The sequence below is a fragment of the Mustela putorius genome, unplaced genomic scaffold (genome assembly GCF_011764305.1).
Source record: "Mustela putorius furo isolate JIRA1106 unplaced genomic scaffold, ASM1176430v1.1 tig00000129_pilon_pilon_pilon, whole genome shotgun sequence".
Classification (NCBI taxonomy): domain Eukaryota; kingdom Metazoa; phylum Chordata; class Mammalia; order Carnivora; family Mustelidae; genus Mustela; species Mustela putorius.
The window spans coordinates 49,939,615-49,952,528 of record NW_025421290.1 but is presented as its reverse complement, the minus strand read 5'-3'; the positions used below and the strand labels follow the sequence as shown (position 1 = coordinate 49,952,528).

Below are 12,914 nucleotides of genomic sequence, written 5' to 3'. Positions count from 1 at the left end.
CATTTTCAGCATAAAAATTGGTAAGCAAAATGTACGTTGCACAAAAGACGGTATTAACAGAAATGAAAAAGAAAACTAAATACATTCCAAGAAGCACGGTCATTTTTATCTTTATTATGTGTGAGATAATTCTAAAATTCTGGATTTGTTCTGGGTTACCCAAAACAGCGCGAGTCCCTGGGGGCAAAGCCTCCTTCTTTAGACAGGCCGTGGAGGCCGGGCAGCTCCCGCGGGACCCCGGTCTGCGTCTGCCCAAGCCCGGCACCTCCCCTTTGCCTTCACCCATTTTTAGGAACTGGCAACTCTCTGGAGAAATTTGGGTTCATTACTCTAATGCTGGCAGGATGGAGTCTGAGTGTGCGAGAGGGGAGTTGGCTACAGATCAGCCAGGGCGTCGTTCCCTTCTACAAAGAAAGGGGGTCTCACTCCTGCCTCCAAACTCAAGCTTTGTCTCTAACATTAAGTAGCGTACCCACAGACACGTGTTGGAGCTACGGAGCAGTGACAGCAATTTCCAGACTGTTCTGCACCCTCTAGGGGTCCTGTGTACATGCGTGCCGCAGGCTGTCTGAAGTGGACATTAGGGATGACCTGCTCATTTGCATCTGGGAGACCCTGAAGGTCAAGCACCTCTTCTGGATCCCAGCAGCAGGAAGCAGAGTCCTTTCTGTGACACACCGGGCTGTGCAGACACTTCATGGCCTCCTTGCAACATGTTGGAGGTGAGTAGATTTCCCCACTTTACTAAGAAAACAGTGGCCAAGACTAGTTAAGGAAGGTAATACAACTAGTAAGGGGCCTTCAACCGCTCACCATACTCTACTAAGAGAGAGTAACCGGCCGACTGTGCTGAAACAGATCTAAGTAGACTTCTGCACGGGGACTAAGAGTTTTTTCAGATTACATCTAAAACAGCAAGGACGGTTTTCTCAGCGCGGCCGGAGCGCAGAGAGAGCAGATGACGCCTGTGCTCCCAGAGACAGGCTTCCTGCGCTTCCAAAGCTCCGGGATTGACACCGCGTCCCTCCCTGCAGTGTCCCTCGGGAAGCTTTAGCTGCTGATGCAGCTGAATCCCCGAGGGATGTGCTGGAGGAGAGCACTTCCAAGCTTCTTCGACTGGGCAACCCTGAGGAACTCTGGGAAGCAGGGGGTTGGAGGTCTGACATAAAATCTACAGGTCACTGATTTAGCGAGCAGGAACTCCACTTGGCCTAAGATGGTAAAATTTGTAAAATATTACTTTTAAGAACATTTATAAAAAAGTTATAAAACCAAAGCAATTTGAAATGTTAGCATTTACTCAACACTGCCCGGGTACAGTAAATGATCCATTCTTCCAGTGTCACACATAAACCTTAAGGTAACCGTCTCTGATGAGGGGTGTGAAACAGCACCTGTGTGCCGAGCCAGGCACCCAGGGGGGTTTCTCTTCGGTGGCTCCTAACCCCAGACCTCACCAACCCCTTCCATCAAGAGAGGTCTTAGTTCCTCTGGGAATGGTTTCAGTCGCCTCACTCTGGGGAGGGCTGCTGGACTCAGTGGGCTGAATCATTCTGGAATCCATTCCACTCGCTGCCAGAACAAAGACGACTCACCTCCCCAGGATTTCCAGTAACTCTGCTATGCCGTTGTGATGCTCTGTTTCATAAATAAACCTAGAAGAAGCAACATGCCACTTAGAATTTGACACTGAAGTAACAACTGTAAAGACTAAAATCCTCTGAATAAGGAAACAAGGTGCTTTGGAGGGAGGGGGGTGTGCAAAGACCTGAAGGGCAGAGCGCATGGGTCTGCTCAAATGTCCCCCCAACATTTTATTTTGGATTTCCAAAGACGGAGAAAGGCTGTAGGGTCTGTACTATGAGCTCCCCTACTTCAGCCGCCCAGAGGTGATGAAGAGCAATTTGCCATCTGCCAACCTAACTGGACACCTTCCTCAGTTTTTTTTTTTTTTTAAAGATTTTATTTATTTGACAGACAGAGATCACAAGTAGGCAGAGAGGCAGGCAGAGAGAGAGAGAGAGAGAAGGAAGCAGGCTTCCCGCCGAGCAGAGAGCCCGACATGGAGATTGATCCCAAGACCCTGGGATCAGGACCTGAGCTGAGGGCAGAGGTTTTAACCCACTGAGCCACCCAGGTACCCCCACCTTCCTCAGTTTTAAAACCTCCAACAGTTGGCTGGGTCTGTGCCAGGGCAGAATTCCCTTCCTGCCCACTTGAGTTGTCTTCCCTGCTTCCTTATAGACACCTCGCATGGCCCCTCACGGATTCAAGCACCCCCTCCTGGAATCCCAGTACGATCAGCCGATCTGCGTCCCGAGAAGCCTCTCGCGCTGTGCCTGCCCAGTGGGCTCCCATGGCCCTTGCAGCATCTGTCCCATGCTTAGAACACGCTGACAGGCTGGGAACTATGAGAAAGAACAGGGACCCTGGACAGGGCAACAGCTCCCCACCTCCCAAGGATTTCCTCAAAAGCCAGGAGCCCACTCCTGCCCACACCATGCTCGCCTGGCGTCCACCTCAACCTCAACCAAGGCAAGGGCGCCTGCCTGCCAGGAGTGGGGTCTGAAAAAGGATTCTGCTCTCCGTTGACAAAATCAGTTTAGAGGCAGCTCTATGTCAAAAATAAGAGTTTGTGATGATTAAAAAAAAATAAGACTCTGAAATTTCGTTGTTCTTGTTTGCAATGAATGGACAAGGGACCTCAAGGTAAAGAACACGTCAAATATCCACAGCACGTGAATTGTTCCTGAAGGGGGGGCTTTGACACTGCCACATCCTGGAATGGGCAGAATTCTCGGAAGGTCTGGCGCTTGAACCAGGCCATGAAGGAGGGCTGACAGATGTCTGGATGGGGTGGAGTGGGAGGGAGAAGGCAGGGCTGGAGCGAAGGTCTGTGAAATGGAGCGGGGAGTGGGCCGCGGGCAGGAGGTGGGCCAGGCAGACACGCAGGGTGGCGCCCCGAGTGCCTCACGTGGGTCGGCTACAGCCACTGAGCAGAGAACCACAGTGCCATGGAAATGAGTATGGCCACGGCATGAACGGGTGGTGGGGAGTGACCCAGACAGCACGGGGCACCTGTCTGGTGAGAAGCAGGCGGTATGGTCCTACGGCAGGGGACGCAGCCCTCAACTCCCCACCGGGCTCTGCGCTGCACCGGCCTGGAGACTGGGCGCCGACCCCCTGGAGCCCCATCCTTCGTGCTGCGTCTGTGCTCGGACACACTCAGATTTATAAAACTCAACTTGCGCGTTGCTTGTTTTCTCAGCTTTCACGTGCAAAGTTGGAGCTTTGTATGAAGTACAGCCGTGCCACCTGACTGTCTGCTTCTCTCGACGACCCGGGGGGCTGGGAAGGCAGCAGGACTGCACGAGGCACCCGCAGACCTCAGGGCTCGGCTCTGGGCCTCTGCTGGGCTCGGGCTCTACAGGCTCCAGCTGTCGCATGTGAACAAGGACGGCCTTCTGTTGTTGGACATTTTGTTTTCCTAAATCAGCATCACTATATTCTTCTTGGTAAGTTCTTCATTTCTTTTTTTCATCAGAGATGGGTTTTTTTTTTTTTTTTTTTTTAATTTAAATTCAAGCTAGTTAACATACAGTGTAGCACTGATTTCAGGGTCAATCCAGTGTTTCATCAGTCAGTGACACCCAGGGCTCATTCCATCACGTGACCTCCTTAATGCCCATCACCCAGGTACCCCATCCCCCCACCCCCCTCTCCTCCAGCAGCCCCGTTTGTTAAGAGTCTCCTACGGTTTGCCTCCCTCTCTGATTTCAACTTACTTGATTTTCCCTTCACCTATGTTCATCTTTTTTGTTTTTAAATTCCACATTCGAGAGAAATCCTGTGACAACTGTCTTCCTCTTATTTTGCTCAGCATAACACCCTCCAGTTCCATCCATGTCACTGCAAACAGCAAGCTTTCCTTCTTTTTGACGGCTGAGTGATACTCCACTGCACGTACACCCCGTACCTTCTTTACCCGTTCATCTGTCATGGACATCTGGGCTCTCTCCGCAATTTGGCTACTGTGGACACTGCTGCTCTAAACACTGGGGTGCATGTGCCTCTTTGAATCGGCAAACAAAATTCTTTGTTTCTATTTATTTGACCTGACTTGAAATAGATATAAAAAAGAGAAACCAAATCTCCTTTTAACTTTTCCCGAGAGGGAGAAGAAAGGAAGGTGCGGAGTGGGGAGAAAGCCATAATGAAGATGTCTGCACGCGGGTTGGATGGTGTTTCTCACTTTCCCAGCAAAAAACAATCAGGACTCTCTAAAAACTGAGCCAGAGCCTGCTTACTGGAGGCAGTCTCCAGAACGGACACTATCAGTATCTTTCCTCCCCGTGGGATGTGCCCTGAGCCTCCCATGAAGAGGCGGAATCTGTCTCCCTCCCTGCGGATCTGTCGTCCTGTGAGTCGCCTGCATCAGCACAGAAGGGAGAAGGGAATCTGCTCCAGTTACCGGCCGAGCCTCGCGGAGGACAGGTGGCTCCCGCTTCTTCCTTCCTGGAAGCCACCTGAGGTCCTGCCCAGAGCCATCCTGCACGTGTCGGCCCCCACAGACCGTGGGCAGCGGTGGAACTGCCCACGGAGCCCAGCTCTGATTACAGATCTGCGAGAAAGTCATTGGCTGTTGCTGATTCCAGCCGCTGGGCTGTGACAGACCCAGAGCCCTGCTCACTCCAGGGTTCCAGCTCGCCCTGGCTGGGCTGTCAACAGGCAGATCCCTGCCGCTCCCAGTTCTCACGCGCTCATCAGAAGGAGAAACTATCCAAACGGGCTTGACTTGAACACTTTTAGTGAGATAAACCAAACAGGCTGCAGAGATCTTTTCTTCCACGCTGGGGTCATGCCACAGACTTCTCTCCCGGTCCTTCTCCTTCCGCAGGAGATCGGAGGTGTGGAAGGCGGAGACCGACTACGGGATCCACACAACGTGCCCGCTTTTGATGGCATCGGTCAGGAACGACAGTGACAGAAAACATGGCTGAAACCCAAGAGCATCGCACGCCAGCCTGGGGCACTCGGTGAGAACGAAATCAAGTGCAGTGACTTCTGAATAATTTAAATGTTTTCGTTATTGTACTGAGATTCTTCATGATTTGTGATTCTGCTCTCTGAACAAACCCACATTTTAATTAAAAAAAGAAAACAACCCTCACTTTAGGTAGATCTTTAATTTTGGGCCTAAAAGATCAGAATTTAAATAGTACCCATTCTTTGCTGTTTAAACAATGTATAAAATGTTTCAATAGAGAAGTACCTCTGCCGTCTAATGACCCTGTTCAGAAGGAAGCACAAGGCCAAGAAGGTGTGAGGAAGACAACACCCAGGAAACATGATGTCCTTCTCTGAGCACAGAGGGACAGGTTCCAGAAGCCCCTGAGGCTGCTGTTCTCCATGGTGGGCTCTCCATCTGTCTCTGCCCCCTTCTCCCTTGCTGGGTCACTGTGCCTAAGAAGGGATGCGCCTGGCCTCTGTGGTGCTCCTGGTGAGGGCCTATACATCACCCTCACTGAGGCCCCATGGCCTGACAGTGTGAAACCTGTTCGCTTTATCTCACAGGGGGACCTACACACATGGCTGTCACTGCTGGGTTCTGTCACTACCTTGAGACAGCCTGGGGTCAGGGGCCTTCAAGGCAAGCTGACCTGGGAAGCCCAAATTCTCAGAATAAACTGCGTGCAGTGAGCTCTCCAGGGACAGCCAAGATGTATTAAGTCTCTCACGCATCAGCCTTCATCTGGTGCCACCACAGGCGCGAAGCTGTTGCTGGACTCATGTGGTAAAGCAGCCAGAACAATGCTTGCATCGTGGGGAGACCTGTCTGCCAAGCCAGGGGGGCTTTCTGGCGTGGGGACGCGTCTGCAAGCCTCTGAGGCTGCGGCCAAGGGCGGGCGGAAAGACTGGTCCAGGAGGCGCTTGTGTGGAAGGGGCTTGGAGGTGAGCAGAGAACAAATGAGGGGGCCGGCCAGGCCCAGGACTTAGGCTCATCCAACCAAGTGTGGACAGTCATCCACGTGACTCAGGTGGTAGCAGAACCGTGGGGACAGTGGCAGGCGGGCTGAGGGGTGTTCAGACTTTAAGAGTCAATGAGAAGCTGTGGCCAGGATAGGGAGCAAGAGGGGGCGGAGTTAAGGTGAATACCGCACTTGGAACATCATGGAACATTCTTTCATGAGCCATGGGGCTGTGCCTCCTCTGTGTAAACCCAGACAGGGCACCTTCTGCACCCGGCTCCCCAGACTGACCCGTCTCTGCAGTCCCACAGGCCTAGGGATGACCGTGCTACCTACACCTGCTGCTTCCAACAGGCCCTCCTCTGCCCGGAGGTAGACAGGGTTTCCAGACCTCTGGCACAGCTCTCTAGCTTGGGAGAGCTGCTAAGGACCCCTGCTTACTCCTCCTTCTCGCCCGCTCTCTGAGAGGCGTCGAGGGCAGTGGGGGAAGAAGTAACGTGCGGGGGAAGGAGTGACAGCTGGCTTTGCACGGGTTCTAGGTGGACCCGCCCTGGACAGCTGGGTGAAAACGCACACAGAGGAAGGCAGTGTGGTGAGATGGGGGGTGGGTGAGGGCGGGGAGCGGCGGGGGAGGCAGAAGGGGGCCACTGCTGCCCAGCACACCGTGGGCAGGCCGCTCCCACTCCCCCGTCACTTGCCAAAGGGAATGATGGGCTTGGGGTGGGGAGGAGCACCGAGTATGAACACGACCGTCATCATGCAAAAAGGGACACGTCACCCACACGCTGACTTACCTATAAAATATATTATTTATCTGTTTTCTGATGTAAGCTCTTAAGCCTAAGAATTTTCCATAGATTCTGTGAAGGGTAGTTTTAAGAAAATCTCTCTCTCGAGGATCTTCACTGTCGAAGAGCTCTAAAAGCTTCAAGGAGAAAAAGACACTCAGTGCACAGGCAATTCCCGTGCTGTAGTTTAGGGCTTTTGAAGCTTCAGCTAATCAGTACCTTACCTGCAATACAAATTTCTGATCGATATATTTCTTCGCTATATTAGGTTGGAAATCTGGAGACTCTAAAAATCTTAAGAAAAATTCATAAACAAGCTAGGAGGAAAAAAACAACAATGAGTCAAACAACATGGTATTTTATTAGCTGGAGATTAGAGATACACCATGAGTTGAATCTCTGAAAATATGAAGCCTTAATAAAAAGCCACGTACCTACAGAATTAAGTCCAAATACTATGGCTTCATTTAATTACAACTGAAGACGGTATTGTTTTATTTAGCTCAGAACCACAGACTACAGCCTGAAGTAGCACTTAAACAAAATGATACCCACAGTGGGGGTCACCGGCGCTCAGCCGAGGCCGCCGGGAGGCCACAGTGCGCAGCAGCTACAGCGGGCTGGGGCCTGCACCCACCGTGGGCATGTGTCCCGGCAGAGCCAGGCAGACAGGAAGCTGGGACGGCTCGGTGAGCGGGTCACGGACGCGGTCACCCAGGGCTGGGACGCTACTCCTTGCACACTGCCCCCGAGACAGCCCCCCTTTGTGATCTGTTCCCCATCTTGCTCGTTCCCAGCTTCCCCTCTATCTCCCCTCCTGCGGACAACCCAGGCCCCAGGCCGCGGTGTGGCGCGTGGCCTGCACACACTCTGCTTGCACTGGGCTCAGGGTCTTCTCAGGCATCCGGTCTGGTCTACGATCAACTTTTTGCCTTACAAATGCGCAAGTTAGCAGGGGAGCTTTGGGGCGCATAATATCTACATCCTGAAAATGGGGTGGGGGGAGCATCTAGCTGCACAAGGCCTTGACCTAATGGCTATCGGGGAGGAGGTCACTTTCATTACCAACATACTGGCAATTATGTATCTTTGTAGTTTGTTTCAAGGGGTCCAAACAAACCATTTGATTCTCACTTCCGCTAAAATACCTTTCTTAGATGCACAGGTTTGCAAAGTCAGAGGTCCACTTGCAATAAGCTGGAGTGAGGCCCTAGAAGCCAGCACATTTGCTTTAGAGAAAAACCCGCGAATATACACATTTAATTCATGCCCCTGTTTCTGGGGCATTCTCAGAGTTCAGTACCTGTAGATGAGGCCAAGCTGCTTCTAACGTGGGCTCGTCTTCCTCGGGGTCAAATTCTGCTCCCGTAGGATTGGAGGAAGGTGGTAATGTTCGAAACATGTTAACTGCAAACTAAAACCCACACATTCTTGAGTCATAACCAGGACATTCAAGGTATTTACAGAAAACATTAAAAAGACATTTATAAGAAACATTAAAAAAAATTTACAGAAAACACTTTAATTGTAATGATAGCTGCTTCCAGCAGTTATCTGGCTCATCCTTATTCTTTTTTTTTTTTTTTTTAAGATTTTATTTATTTGACAGAGAGAGATCACAAATAGGCAGAGAGACAGACAGAGAGAGAGATGAGGAGAAGCAGGCTCCCTGCTGAGCAGAGAGCCCGATGCGGGACTCGATCCCAGGCCCCTGGGATCATGACCTGAGCCAAAGGCAGCGGCTTAACCCACTGAGCCCCCCAGGCGCCCCATGGCTCATCCTTATTCTTAAGATTACGAAAGCAGCAAGCATCCCCAGTGAGACCTGGGGTCAGGAGCGCAGCAGGAACCGTGGCCCACGGCCGGCCGGCCACCGAGACTCCTGCTCAACTCTGAGCTGCCAGATTCACAGACAACTAGCACCAGCCAGTGCCAGCCGGCAGTGGGGAGCCCTCGGTCTCTTCCGTGTGTCAGTGCCAAGCGAGGAGGCTGGTGTAGTGCTGGGAAGAAAAGAATGAGATCATGGAGGAAACAGCAGAGACCGAAGGACTGACCGCCTGCCCTGGAGGTACCGGCGATCGGCGCCGAGAGACCAGACCCACCAACCGTGCCTGGGGCTGGACGGTTGCGGTCTTCGTCTATCTGGACTCAGGAAGAAATGACTTAGAAGAGATTTCTCTGGAGTGTGAGTGACCCCCTCGTACAACTTGCTGCCCATTTTTCTTTATATTGTCCTTCACTGCGGATGCCCGACCCGTGTGTTATTATGGCTCTATTTCAAACTTCATAAAAGTCAGGGTTTTACAGGTGTTTCTACATAAAATCTAGAATTCTCAGGAGCACAGTACACTTGAATGCCCATTAATCTGTAAGTAACGCACAACATGTACTGATAAATTTGTGATATGTTTAATTTTTCCATATCATCAATTTGTAACTACTTTTGTAGAAAATTTAAATATGGTTAGTTCCCTCTCAGAGGCTCTGAACCACTGTATGTGGGCCGCAAGACTGGGCTCGAGCGACAGGCGCTCACACGACCACAGCAAGGCCTCTGTCCCCCCACTCCCCACAGCACAGCATCTAAACACCTGCCACACAAGGTGAGACTCAGCTCCGTGACACTGTGAAGGGAGGATCTGTGGATGGTCCTGGGCAGACCCGATGCAAGGGTGTCCAGTCTCACGGAGACAGAGCCAAAGCTCAAGGCCAACAGTTGTGTTTCTTTTCTCATCTTTACTATTATTGACACTGAACTCCGGGCCCTACCATTGTGTTCTGTGAAGGAACATGCCTCCACTTCAAGCCATCAGCTATGGGAAGCCCTGAGCCCCAAACATTTGTCGTCCGTGCCGTCTGAGAGGAGGAGCGGCGGCAGGGCATCACGGCAACGGGGCTGAGATAACACAGGAATGGAAGGAACAAAAGATGGCTGGAAATCCAGACAAGCAAAAAAAAAAACAAAAAACCTTTAGTAAAAATAAAATACCCCTAAAACCTAAGCAGAAAGTGGTCTGGAACCTGTGAACCTGTGAACAGGGTCCTGGAGGAGGCCCCCACGTAACAGGTGACTAACGGACCAAGGCTGTGACAGGTGCTGGCAGGTGCATGGGGCACATCCTGTCACTGGTGCCCGGGGAAGGACTCTCCTGGCACTCTGATCCCCAAGCCCACAGAAGAGAACAAGTAGACAGCAAGAGCTCCCACACCCCGGAAAGGCCATACTTGCCCGCCCCCCTCTCCACACCACCCCCCCGGCTTGCTGAGGGGCAGCAGATGAGCCGTGTCACCAGGAGCCTTTGCCCCTTCCTTCCTGGGCTAGGAAAGTGTGGAGAGTGGAGTCAGATGTAGTCTGAGGCCCGTATGGGTGTGCGGCATTCATGAGCCAGGTTTTCTTTCTACTCCTTCAAAGGCAGAGACAGCAGGTGCCTTGAAAAGGGTGTCGCAGAGGAGAGCCATGTGCCCAGCGCAGGAGGACAGAGCCCACATGGTGTCCCTGGGTGGAGGAGGTGCTCCAGACACACGCTAGGCCTGCCTCTCCTGGATACACTCACGTCAGCCTGTGTCAGTCCCACTCAGGAAGGGAGCATGCACACGGGTGGGGGGGGGGCTGCCCTCCTGCTCTGCTTGGGGCCAGGAGGTGCCCCCATAGTTCCTCACTGGCCAGGCTGCCCATGAGGACTGAAGAGTGACAGCAGGCGGGGCAGCTGTCCCCAGAGAGACTAACTGGGGGCAGGAAAGCGAGATGGGACAGATCACGGCTTACTATTGGACACAAATGCGAGCGGCACCCATGGAGGTATCTGTAGCTATGGTCGACATCTCAGTCAGCCTACCTGCAGCTCGAGAGACGACCCCTGAGGACGTGGGTGGGCTGTAGCCACTTAGCTGGCAAGTCTGAAGAACAGACCGTGGTTTTCCCAGAGGAAGACAAAACCCTCCCTGTGGAGGCGGCCTTGGCTCCTGCCCGAAGGCTCCTGGGAAAGGATCTCCCGGGCTGTCTCTGTCTCTCGCTGGTTGCTTCTCTGGTCGGACTCTGACCGACACACCTGCTCGGTTAAGATTCCTAGGAAGCTGGTTACCGCCTACCAGTGGCAAAGCTAATGACCCCTGTGTCAAGTTGAAGCCTGTGCGGGGTGTCCGGTCACCTACAGCCCGGACCCCAGAGGTGGGGTTGGGAGTCTGTGGGGCTGGCAGACCACCAGGCTTTTACAGCCCAAATCCTCTTTTCAGTGTCCCCAAAGGCGACCAGCCCAGACCCAGGTTTTCCTGCCGGCTGACTAACTGCCGCGAAGTTGCTTCTTCCCCAAGACACAGCCTTCCCACCACGGCCGGAGCAGGAGTTCGAGGCTCGGCTGCAGAAAAGGCTGTGCCGACCCCCAACATGGGAAAGACAAGGACGTCAGGCAGGGGACAGGCCGCCTCAAGTGGTCCTTGTGTCTCAGGGATTCTGAGCACAAACGCTGCGGGGTCCAGGGAGCCGAGGGGTCCAGCTACGCGGAGTCCAGGCTGGACACCACGGGGGGCTGGTGTCCGTCCTCCTCACGCGCGGAAGTGGAAGGAATCCGGTTTGTTCTGGGGGCCGGACGGGGACCCGACGGATTCATTTTAACCGCTCAGCTCACACGGAGTGACAGTGTCCCCAGGGCTGTGGTCGCAGCCGGGGGGGTCAGGCCGCACGAACAGGACAGGAGGGCCCGAGGCCGGAGGGGGGGGGCAGGCTTCTGGCCGTCCTCGACCAGAGCCAGGGACTGTGCCCCGAAAATCCTGCCCACGCTCGGGTTTTCTCACGTGTACACAGGGCACGAGCCTCCTCTCTGCCCTGGGCCCGGGGGGAGCGGGCCAGGGCGCGCACGCGTGGCGGCCGTGCTCGTGGGCGCGCGCACGTAGGGGACGCGCACGTAGGGCATGCGCACGGCGGCCGGTGGGGCGCGCACGGCGGCCGGTGGGGCGCGCACGGGCTCTGCGTATTCGGCAGCACCTGCTTTCACCGCGGCCTCGACGCCCTGCCTTCCTGGCGCAAACCAGCTGCAGAGGCTCCGGCCCACGCTGCTGCGCCTACTCGGTCAGGTGCGAGCAGCGCTGCGGGACACCCTGCGGCGCGGCGGCCTCACGAAGCCTTTCGGTACCTGGGACAGTGGCCAGCGGCGGGCGAGCGCAGGCCGCGCGGGCGCCGATGTAAGCGCAGCGCCGCGGACAGAGGGAACAGCCAGAGCCGAGGACGACCTAAGTGCGGCGCGGCGGCCGGGTGGGCGGGGGCGGCCGGGTTGGGGGGGGGCGGCCAGAGACGAGGACCACCCCGGTAAGCCACTTTCCCGGACAACGGGTCGGCGAGGCTGGATACTCAGTTCCTCGTCTAAACCACACGGGTTCCTCCACCCCTGCACGTACTCTACTGTATTCGCACAACTATGTGTAGAGGTGAGGCCGCTGAGGCCGGGTCTCAGCTCCTCCGGAGCTCATCCTCCCACAGTCCGAAACACTAGGTTCTGAGAGTCCTGAAATGCATCGTGGGGGTGGGTAGGGTGCGGGGAAGTGGGGAGGGAGCCCATCGACATTATTTTTTTGATAGAAAACTGTATTTGTAAAAGTCACAGTGTATCTGGAAAAAACAGCAGAAACCATACAACAGACCAGCTCAGCTGCGCTAGGATACAGAAACCAGAAATACAATTACAAGACAAACAGCACACCCTCTCCACTAACAGCAACGTGATTAGGGAACAGAATGAACAGGAGCCGCCCAGGAACACAGTTCCAGAAGTGACCAGGGCCTGGGAACTCAATGCCCAGTTACAAGGCCCCAGTGGAGAGAGCATAAAACCCTAATAAAGGGCACATTAGAATATCTGAATGGAAGAGACAGCGAGAGGGAACAGAAGCAGGGACAGTGGGACAGGGAGAAGCAGGCTTCCTGCCGAGCAGAGAGCCCGATGCAGGGCTCGATCTTAGGACTTTAGGATCATGACCTGAGCCAAAGGCAGATGCTTAATGACTGAGCCACCCAGGCGCCCCCCTAGTGGCAATCTTAAGAGAAAATCTAGGCCTTTCCTCATTTGTGAGGTTAGTTCAAGCCTGCTTTCAATGCTAGAGTCCAGGTGTTGCCCCGGGGACTGCATACGCACACAGCAGGACAACAGACTTAAACTCAACAACA

At 53.8% G+C, this 12,914-nt stretch overlaps 1 protein-coding gene across 8 annotated transcripts in view; it reads right to left on the bottom strand.

Moving 5' to 3' along the window:
• Window positions 1–12,914, bottom strand: part of PPP2R5C (protein phosphatase 2 regulatory subunit B'gamma) — a 120,908-nt gene that overhangs the window by 23,371 nt on the left and 84,623 nt on the right. For all 8 annotated transcript variants that reach the window (XM_045073823.1, XM_045073826.1, XM_045073830.1 and 5 more), the window contains 4 exons: window positions 8,061–8,171; window positions 6,982–7,074; window positions 6,764–6,894; window positions 1,596–1,655 (listed from right to left, as the gene is read on the bottom strand). In XM_045073823.1, the coding sequence (XP_044929758.1) occupies window positions 1,596–1,655; window positions 6,764–6,894; window positions 6,982–7,074; window positions 8,061–8,171 (395 nt within the window). The remainder of the gene's footprint in view (window positions 1–1,595; window positions 1,656–6,763; window positions 6,895–6,981; window positions 7,075–8,060; window positions 8,172–12,914) is intronic.